The sequence below is a fragment of the Trichechus manatus genome, unplaced genomic scaffold (genome assembly GCF_000243295.1).
Source record: "Trichechus manatus latirostris isolate Lorelei unplaced genomic scaffold, TriManLat1.0 scaffold00045, whole genome shotgun sequence".
In the NCBI taxonomy this organism is placed as follows: Eukaryota; Metazoa; Chordata; class Mammalia; order Sirenia; family Trichechidae; genus Trichechus; species Trichechus manatus.
Genome location: NW_004443981.1, coordinates 5633576 through 5644340, shown reverse-complemented (window position 1 = coordinate 5644340; position 10765 = coordinate 5633576). Strand labels below are relative to the sequence as shown.

At 52.2% G+C, this 10765-nt stretch overlaps 1 protein-coding gene across 1 annotated transcript in view; it reads left to right on the top strand.

Moving 5' to 3' along the window:
- Positions 1-6: 6 nt before the first annotated feature.
- The window catches only part of ITPK1 (inositol-tetrakisphosphate 1-kinase), a 185330-nt gene continuing 174571 nt past the window's right edge, over positions 7-10765 (top strand). The window contains exon 1 of the mRNA XM_004376682.2: positions 7-156. Within this exon, the coding sequence (XP_004376739.1) occupies positions 62-156 (95 nt within the window). The 5' untranslated portion in view covers positions 7-61. The remainder of the gene's footprint in view (positions 157-10765) is intronic.

Here is a 10765-nt window from a genome sequence, read left to right as displayed (position 1 = left end):
GCCGCCAGCCTCGGCCTCTGGGCGATCTCCTCTGGCCCCGGCTCCCTGTCCGAGGAGGAAGATGCAGACCTTTCTGAAAGGGAAGCGAGTTGGCTACTGGCTGAGCGAGAAGAAAATCAAGAAGCTGAATTTCCAGGCCTTCGCCGAGCTGTGCAGGTAAGGGGGGACGGGGCTCCGGCGCCCGGGGACCCCGGCGCAGCCCAGCGGTTGTTTGGGAAGGTTAGAGCCAAATGGGAAGAAGTGGTGCTCAGGGACCCGGAGCCCGGGTAGCCAGGTGGCTGTGGTGGCCGGCGGGTGTGTTCAAGGGAAGCGGGGGCCAGTGTGGGGGATGTGGCATGGACCAGGGCTTCCAGGAGTACGGAGGCCCCGGTCGGGAGGCCACCAGCTGCACAGGGTGCTGTGGGCGCGCTGCAAAGGTTGGCAGAGGAGCCTGGGAAATGGGGGACTCCATGGGGTTTGCCAGTGGCTTAAGGTTACTTTTGGACTGGACTGTTATCTTTCCTTGTCCTCTCGCCTTTAGTGGAGAAGGACACCAATCTGTGTTGACCACCTACTACGTGCCCCTCATGTGTTGGGCTCCTGAAGCTGTCATTTCGTGTCACTGGGTTAAGCTTAATTAAAGCAAGTAGCAATATTTGGCATGTATGTGATGATTTGCTGTCTCATTAGAGCCTGGCAGCCGCCTTGCGAATTGGCCAGGGTGGTGATTCTGGGCCACGTGTTAGAGAAGGGGGATAGGGAGGCAGAGAGCCTGGGGTGCCACGCCAGGGAGTGGCTGCACAGAGGTGCTCAGTCAGTGCATGGAGTGTGTAATGGCCTTCTGCTTTCTAGGCTGCTCCTGGCCCTCCATGCTGGTGCTCAGTGGTCTTCATACATTACAGTAGTATCCAATCTTGGGTCAGGTACACCTCACCTTGCTCCACAACGGCGGCTTTGCCTCTGAGTAGCCGTTGGTTGAGTCCTTTTCCAAATGAAAGTCTAAGGGAATTGGCTCCCAAAGCCTTGGTAGATTTGATTTTCAAACACAGGCTCCACTTGCATGTTTGTCCCTGGTGGGGACAAACCTCTTGGAGACTTGGACAGTTGGGTTGCTTACCCCTTGGTGTGGGGAAGTGGCGGGTCTCAACTGGCCTGTGCAGGCAGGCGGGAGCTACCTCTATGCCCCCATGCCAGTCCCAGGGGCCTGGTTCTGCACCCCCCAGGTCTTGGTCATCTGCTTTCTCCCAGGTTGACTTCCCCATGAGAAAGCAAGCTTTTCATTGTTGCAAGGGCATGCAGAGCAGCCCTGGAATTCACAAGGAAATCAGGAGGAGCCTGCAGTCAGAGCTTTGAAAATGGATCCAAGGGTTTTTATAAAAAGGGTCCTTTGAATATTGCACCCCAGGTACACACACTTGTGGAAGAGGTGACCTAAGACCTGAAAGGAGCTCAGGTGGCACAGTGGTTAAGCGCTGGATTGCTAACCAAGAGGTTGGTGGTTTGAACCAGGGCTTTGAACTCAGTTCTTTCCCCTGCTGAGAATTTGCATTTCTAACAAGCTCCTTCCTGAGAATTTGCATTTCCATTCCAGATATACTGAATCAGAATGTAGAGTTTAACAAGATCCTCAGGTGATTCTTATATATAACTTTCTGGGAACTGGCTAGAAATGCAAATTCTCATCAGGAGTTCACACCAGAACTAAGATAGTTTAGAGGCCCTGGTTTGAACCCACCAGCTGCTCCAAGGGAGAGAAGACCTAGTGATCTGCTCTCGTAAAGACTACAGCCTTGGGAACCTATGGGGCAGTTCTACTCTGTCCTGTAGGGTCGCTATGAGCTGGAATCGACTCAATGGCAACAGGGTGTAAGACCCTGAAGAAATGTGGAGAAGCCCCTTCCGCAAGCCCAGAGCCTTGCGGTTCAGCTCTGATGTGAGGCACTGGAGCGCCCCCTGCAGTCACGTGAGGCTTGGGGGAATCCCGGTTGATGCCTCGCACCCTTTATACTGATGTCTGTCTTTATTTGCGTCATCCTGGAATCGCAGCTAAGGCATGAGCTTGTCATCCGGTTGTTAGGTTTTGCTCTGTAATTAGGAAACTAGCAAAACAGTCCTAGCCTAGACTGGCGGCTAGATCCTCATGCTGGACTCCCAGATCTGCTTTCCCTCCTCGTATACCCCCTGGTGTTTAAAAGGGGAAGGGTCTCAGCAGGCTGTGATGTCAGCTGCTCTGGGGAAATCAGGAGCAGAGCATTCATTTCTCTGAAAGGGTTGTTGCGCATCAAGTCTAGTTGCCTTCTTCTGCCCAAAATATTGACTTCAAAGAGAAGGCTGAGAGCATGCGAGTCATTCTAGAACTCTAGGAAGCCCACTTTGTGTTTTCATTAGGGAAGCTTGAGATGCTTTGTCACTTAAGCTTAGGAATGAAACGAAAAGAAAACACGAAGAAGAGTTTGTTTCTTCTTTCTTATTTTCAGGGCAGCGCCCCCTGGTGGCCACATTTCTAGACTGGGTGCAAAATACTTCAGCTGTTCAGACAGTGACCAGAGCCTTTTGCCCGTTGTTTTGTTTGGTATGAATGCAGAAGTGATTTCAGTGGCCTGAGAGATGGACATTGGCATGTTTTGGACATTGGGAATCTGAGGGTATAACACTCTTATTGATGGATAGTGAATTGTCTATGAATTCTCTAATGAAAAAGTCCAGAGATGTTCGAACGTGACAGACTTGAGGCTCTGTTGTGGACATTTGGGACAATGTCAGAGCCAGAGAGGATGACCGGGATGCGTTGTATAGTTGAATGTCAAGCCTTGTAAAAACCTCAGAGCAGGAAGGGATGTTGGCGATCATGTCTTCCAGTGCTTTCGTTTTAACAGATGGAGGAATAGGCACTAGAGTGGCAGGCTTGATGCTTTCGCTCCTTTCGTTTCACTCCTAGAATGGGTCCAGCCCTGTGACTTGAGACCCTCACAGAAGGCAAGCCCTTTCTCCTTGGTACTCCGCCCTTTTCCCAGAGGTCCAGCTACTGCCGTGTTGTCCCCACGGACACTTTCCTGGCAAGGCTGAGGAAGTGAGGGTAATGACTGTGCCTTATTCTCCGAGGGGGGTCGCATATCTGTGGCATCAGTAGGTGGTTGGCGCCAGGTCCTGGGAAGTGCCCCCACCTGCCTGGATACCTTGGGAGGCACAATGGCCAACCCCTTGAACATGTGCTGCTTGGTAGGTCGGGGCCTCTGGCCAGTCAACAGATGGCTTCTCAGTCAGCTTGTTTTAGTGGTCCTGTTTGTTCCTCTGTTTCTTCCCCTCTCCACCGGGGACATGGGCTCTTGTTGAGTCTCCTTCACCCCTCCCACCATCCTTCCCCTCCCCTCAGCACTGGAGCCCCTTGCAGCTCCCTCCCATCCTCTCTTTGTGGTTTTATTTCAGAATGCCCAGAAGGGACTTAGGGGGGAAAGCAAAGAAATAAAGCTGTTAGTTGAAAATGTTAGGTGATTTCTTTTTTCCGTCTCCACAGTGGCCTGTTGGGGAATGCTGCCTGACCCGCATGTCGTTTGTCCAGTGCTTTCTGTGTCTCTCTGTCGCCTTGCGTTCCCACCTTTTTCTGCGGCTGAGCCGGTGTTGCAGGAGGTGGTAAAAAGGCACTTCAAATGTGGGTGAACCTCCCTCTGTTCTTTACTGTGTTAGTAGTTGACTTTTTTAATGAGGTCCTTGTAGGTGCTTTATTTCATTTAATCCTCCCAGTGGCCCCGGGATGGAGGGATGAGGAAACTGAGGCTTGGGGAATTGGTGTAAGGAACTTGCCTAATGGCACAGCCAATTAGAAGGTAACCCTGAGCCCGAGGCCTCTCCACCTGAGGACAGCACTTCCTTGTTTATTAAGTGTTTGTTCTGTGCTCGGTCAGCTGGGCCTTCCCGGAGGTTCCGGCAGCAGAACAGTGTCTGTGAGGCTCTGGTCCTTGAGAAACTTGGAGGCCTGCTGGGCAGACTCTGCTCGCAGGAAACGCATTTGTGGAGCAATCTCAGACCACTTTATCACTGCATCCTTGCCCACGGACCACTGTGCAGCTCCCACAGAAGGTGCTGAGGCCTGGTGTTCATTAGTGCCCACATTGATCAAGTGCCTTGTGGAGCCCAGGCCTGGTGCCAGGCGGTGGGTCGGGGTGTGGCAGGGGCAGAGCCCTGCCCTCACAGAGCTAAGAGTCTGGTGTTGACAATAAACTGGCCTGGGCAGTATGCCCGGGAGAGTTGAGGTGCTGGGGGCCGGCCCTTCCCTTCGGGGCCTACGTTTCTTTCTTTAAAATGGGACCATCTCAAAGGTCTCTTTCTGCTGGGATGGTTTAGCATTCTGGGCTGGAATTCTATTGAGAGATTAGAGGAGAGAAGGAGGATCTTTCCAGGGTTAAGTGATACTGGTCTGTGGGTGGGTGTTTTTTTGTTTTAAGGTCTGAATTTGGCACCACTTTTGGGTATGGGGATGGGAGGAGGTGCTGACCTAGGTTTTCCTTGCAGCTGTACACCAGAAATATCCGTAACCCTGTCTTGTAAATGAACACTTGTCCCTGGGTGGTGCCAGTGGTTACCGTGCTTGGCAGCTAACTGAAAGATTGGAGGTTCGAGTCCACCCAGAGGCATCTTAGAAGAAAGGCTTGCGATCTACTTCTGAAACGTCATTGAAAACTCTACAGAGCACAGTTCTACTCCGATACACATGGGGTCGCCATGAGTTAGAATTAGATGGCAACCTTTTTATTTTTTTTATTTTTATTTTTTTTACCAGCCTCTGAGGGAGTAAACTGGATTTAAAATGGAAGAAACTGTTCATGTGGACCTTGGTTGTCTATTGAAGAGACTGCCTGGGTTCCTGGCCTGGCTCCACAACTCACTTCCCACGTGACCCTGAGCATGTTACTCAATTCCTGTGTGCCTCAGTTTCCTCATCTGTAAAGTGAGGATAGTAATACTCAGTAGCTCAGGGCTGCTGTGAAGATTAAATGAGTATTAGCTAGAGATACAAAATATTTACAATGGTAGATATTTGTTGTGCTGTTGTGTTGTTGTTGCTGGGTTCTTGGGGAGTGGGTGACTGGGTTTTTCCCCGTGGATGCTTCTCTGTCCAGGGACCTTTGGCATGTGTGGATTTAGGTTCTTGGTTTTGACAATCTGCAAGCACTCCTAAAGCCCATGGTGGATGCTAAGTGATCATTTTGCAGGGGTCTGGGGTGTGGGTTTGAAGCTTAGGCTGGTGGGTGGGCTGGGGCCAGTCGCAGCTAAGGAGGGTCCCTACCCTGCTGGTGGCCTCCCAGCATCCCAGTCTCAGTGGGGCTCTACTCTCCTTTAACATGTGGTCTCATCTGAATCTTACACCTGCCCCGCCCCCCCGGCCATGTGCTGTCCTCACCCATTTTGTGGATGGGGAAACTGACAAACTTAGATGTTAATGCAAGATGATACTTTCATTTTTTTAAGTTTTAGAGATTTGAGAAGAGTTTGCTGGGTGTCTTGAAAATGCCAAGTCTCCGTTAGTAATCATATTACTATTATGAGCTAACATTTATTTTTTTCTTTGTCTTTTTGAATAGTCAATACATGTATGCAGTCAAAAAAAATCCAGAGGTCTCAGTACACAATGAAAAGTCTGCCAGCTTCCTTGTTCCCAAGTTCCAGTTATTTAGGGGTAACTACTGTTGGCAGTCCATCTGTCCCTATAAGGTGTTTTATGCAAATGCGGGCACACGCGTGTGTGCGCATGTGTGTGCATCTCTCCCCATGCACGCTGTTCTTTCCTTGGCACATTTCACATAACACTGGGTCTTGGAGAAATTCCACATTGCTTGGAGAGAGTTTTGTGTCATTTGCCTCATTTTGTTTAACAGTTGCCTGGCCTGCCTATTAGAATGACAGACTATAGTTTTCCCGCTCTGGCTGGACTGTGGGCTGCTTCCAGTCTTTGCTGGTGTGGACAGTGGGGCAGTACGTGGCCTTGCCTGTTGCCAGGTGCCTCTTGCCAGCTGGGTGAGCGCGGGGTCCGAGGGTGCATGCTTTTTAGATTTTCATAGAAGTTCTGAACCGCTTACAAAGGTGGCACCAGATTTCCCTCCCAGTGACGGAAGGACCTGTGACCTGCACCCTCCCAGTGCAGCGCATGCACAAATGTTTTGATCTTGGGCAAATAAACGGGTGAAAAATCATGCTTTTGGTTTGCATTTCTCTTATTATGACGAGTTCACATGGCGAGGCTGACTGTGCATTGGGCAGACACCTGGCAGAGCTGGGGCTCATGCACACCTGAGGGCCCAGGGCGTCCACCTCTAACCATGGAGCCATCCTGCCGCCACTAATTATTTTCCCAGATGATTTAACAGATTTGTGGCGCTAGTAAATACTTGGTGAAATGTCTCATGAGTGCACCAGGAATAGCCATACTGTATTGTATATAAACCGCAAAACTAAACCTATTGCTGTCGAGTCAATTCCGACTCATAGCGACCCTATAGGACAGAGTAGAACTGTCCTATAGAGTTTTCAAGGAGCTGCTGGTGGATTTGAACTGCCGATCTTTTGGCTAGCAGCCATAGCTCTTAACTACTGCACCACCAGGGCCCCCTATTGTATATGTTTGGATATAAATAGGGTTTTTGTTTCTGCTCATATTTTGAATTCAGCCAGTGAGCTAGCTTTTTGAGGGAATACTATATGTGGGTACCTCCTTTTGAAAAACTAATATTCTCTTTAGAAAGCAAATAATCATTCAGTAGCTGTTCACCTCCTTCCTGCACGAGTCTTACCTCCTACCTTTCTGCATGAATGAGATCCAGCCCAGCCATACCCCTCTGGAGGCTGGGAAAGCTGGCCCAGGTGTGTGGCCTTGCTTTGGGGATAGTGTCCGACTCTGGAGAGCGAACCTCGGCCCAGCGGGGTTGGGTGGTCTGTCCAAGATCACACAGTGGGGATGTGGCAGGGGGCTTGGCCCCTCCAAGTCCATTGCTCCCCTTCCTGCTGGCCAAGGCCTCCTTTCAAGCAGGCACTTCTTCCCGAGTCATGCATGAGGTGGCTGTTGGAGCAGGCTGTCATTCCATTGGGCTGTTTGAATCGTGCCCGATGCTTTGTCTTGCCTGCTTGGAGCCTCCTTCGGGAAGCAGCTGCCCTTTGTGGGCTGCCTCCCAGCAGGGCCTCCTGGGCTGGTTTCTGTAGGTCGTTCCTTGTGCCAGGCTGAGGATTGTGACAGCCTCCAGGGGTGCCCCCCGCCACCTACATTTAGGGTGTAGGGGCTAGATCTGCCACGGCTGCGGAGATTTGAGAATCACTCCCACGCGGTAGCCCTGACTCCTGTCCCCCACCCTTCACCCGTGGTGCTGGTCGGTGCCTGTGGGTGCTGGTGCCTGCCTGGGGGCAGAAACCATCCTACCCTGTTAACTGCTCTGGTGTTCGAGGTGCCTCTGCCCACAGAGCCACGAGGGGACTGCTAAGTGGCCAGCCACCCCTGGAGGAGAACTGGGTTATACAGCCAGGTTAAAGTTTTCCCAAGGCAACTCTGAGAGGGAGCCTTCTTTTTCCTTCACTCAGTCTGACTATTCCACAGACACTTAGCCACCCCTGGCTGCTGGCTGGCTCCTTCCTCTCTGCACCGACCTCTTATCTACCAGTAAAAGTTGTTTCCATAAAGGTTGGGACTTTGTCTCGTTCACCGCTGAGGTCGCAGTGACTATAACAGTGCTCATCATAGGAGCTCAAAAGAATGTCTGCTAGTGGGTGTCCCTGTCGCTCAGACAAAGCCACTTGTGACTCCTGGGTGCTCTGGTCCGGGAAGGAAATCCCAGGAGCCGGGGGAGATGGGGAAGGAATAAAGTAGCGGGTCCCAGGTCAGGGAGGAGCTGATGGGCTTCATTCATTCATTCTTTTACTGATTCAGCAAATCCTGAGCATCAGCCCCCACCTCACCCTTGTGAACCTATGGGAGAAGCACACAGATACATGTAAAGCGCTGCCAGGAAGCATGCAAACCAGGGCCTGAGGGAGGACTGTGGGGGGGGGGTGTGTGTGTGTGGCTGTGGCCACTTTAGCTCTCTGTGGTTGAGATGGCCTCTCTGAGGAGGTGACATTTATCTGAGAGGGTCCTAGAGCCTGTTCTGAGGGAGCTGAAAGGCCATAGGGTGGGCAGTGTCTGCTGCCTGGAGGCCGCACAGCCTGGTCTGCCTCTGTCATAAGCCCCCATGTCCCTGTGGACCTAGGGGAGCCCTCAGGGAGGGCCAGGCGGCTCTGGGCATCACTGCAGGCCGGTTTTCACTTCAGACAGGGTGGTCAAAGGAGGCGCCAGGTGTCCTTCCTTAGCCTTGTCCTCCTGACGGCTGGCCCTGGGGCCCCCCCCCACCTGAGACTGCAGCTGTGGCCTGGGAGCCTGGGCACCGGAGGACAAACGCTCCCGATGGTCCAGCCCAGCCTTTTGTGTTCAGAAAGTGAGCCATTCTGGGCATCGGGGCTGGGGGATCTTACCTGCCTGTAGGCCCTAGGTCAGCTGACCTCCCAAAGCTCAGGTCAGGTCTCAGTATCCAAGGGGGCAGAGTGCAAGCCACACCTGACTCTTGATCCCTTGAACAGTCATTAACCTTCTTCCAGGCCAGTGTTTGCCGAACTTGCCCAACAAAAGAAGCACCTGGGGTGCTAGTGAACTTAAACATTCTTGAGTACCCCACCCCCCAGTCAAATAAAGAACCCGCAGGGGAGGGGTCTGGGAATCTCCTTTCACAAAGTGTCCTGACAGGTCTTACCATGAGGCACATGAGGCATGGCTGGAAGCTGAAATTGCCATTTCCCAAAGTGTGTTACTAGGCCTCATCGGAGACTCTCCCGTGTGGGGAAGCACAGAGTTAAACAAAGCTAAGTCAGCCTCTTTGGGGCTTCGCAGAGACTTGGGGGGTCCTCAGGAGGGCATCCTGGGATGTTCCCAGGCTGGTCTGTCTGGAGCCTCTGTGTGGGAGGGTTGGCCCATGGGACTCATGTTTCCTGAACACGCTCTGGGAGACTGGTCTGGCACTGGCCATCTGAGGAGGCCACGTTTGAACTTCACTAGTGGGAGGCAGGCCTGGGCAGCTGGCCGCCCAGCTTCTGTGGTCTGCAGGTTGCTATATTTTGAGAGCTACCCTTCTCTTTTTAAAAATTTCTTCTCCTGGATTGCTGGTTCTGCAGTGGAGTGTACGAACTTCAAGGTGGATCTGAGGCTTGACAGAAGCTTGTGTTTGTGCAGGAGGACATTCCTGGGGCCTGGCCTGGCCAGATGTCACACTGATTATCAGGGCTAGGTGTGGAAACAGACGTGGTAACACAGCTGATGGCAATTTACTCTGTGTCTTTATATCCTCAGGCCACCGTAACAAAATGCCATGAAGTGGGTGGCTTCGAAGATCAAAAGTTTATTGTCTCATAGTTCTGGAAGCTGGAAGTCTGAATTCAGGACGTGGGCAGGTCCCTGCTTTTTGTCTGTCCATCCTAGGGGAAGATCCTTCCTCATCTCTTCAGTCTGGTCGCCCCAGGAGTCTCCGGGCGTTCCTTTGCTGCATGTGGCTGCATCTTCACATGCTGTCTTCCCTTGTGTGTGTGTCTCAGTTCTTCCCTTTTAGAAGACACCACTCAGAAGGGATTAGGGCCCACCCTACTCCAGTGTGACTTTGTTAACAAAAGAAAAACCCTATTTCCAAACCAGGTCCCATTCACACGCACAAGGGTTAGGACTCCAACATATCTTTTAGGGGAACAGAGTTCAGTCCATCACACTTGGTATTTTACTCTGCAGACTCATTGGCCTTGTCTTTCAGGCACCATTGGCTTGATGTTGTATCCCATGGAGTCTATTCTGACTCAAAGTGACCCTATAGGACAGAGTAGAACTGCTTCATAGGGTTTCCTAGGCTGTAATCTTTACAGGAGCAGATCACCAGGTCTTTTCTTATGTGGGAAGGAGCCCTGGTGGCACGGTGGTTAAGTCCTCGGCTGCTAACTAAAAGGTCGGTGGTTTGAACCCATGAGCCGCGCCACCCCGTGGCAGAAAGATGTGGCAGTCTGCTTCTGTAAAGATTGCAGCCTAGGAAACCCTATGGGGGCAGTTCTGCTCTGTCCTGTAGGGTCACCATGAGTTGGAATCAACTCCACGGCAGTGGGGTTAGTTTTTTCCTGTGGAGTGACTGGTGGGTTCAAACTGCCCGAGCTTACGGTAATCAGCCGAGCACTTAACCACTGTGCCACCAGGGCTCCTTCCATTGGCTTGACCCAGTTTCAAAAGGAAATCAAGGCAATTTTTTCAGCACATCCTCTGTGTGCATTTGTCGGGCCTAGTGGAGTGGTGGGTGATAGGTGGTGGGGACCACAGTGAACTTGGAGCCACACGACATGTCCGGCCCAGCTCACTACCTGTGACTGGGCAGGTATCCTGCCACCCCAGCCTCTAAGCCTCCATCTGTCAGGTGGGCATAGTACAGTTCATCCACCTGAGAGGGCTGCTGAGCATAGCAGGTGCTCAGTGAAGGATAGGATCCCCCTCGCCCACAAAAGCCCACCTGCCACGCCCTCCTGCCCTCTCAAGGCTGGGGCATCCCCAGCCCAGGGGCAGACAGGCACCTGTCCCCTCCCCGACGTCTTTTTCTAGTTATGGGGAGTGGTCCTCCCATGTCAGCAACCAGGACATGCCCCTGGCCTCCAGCCCGCTGCTTCCTGGGAGGGTGTTGGGGTGGTAGGGGAGTGTATGGTGCCGAGAGGACTCCCCGTGGGAGTGAGTTAGTTTCGCTTTCATTTCTGC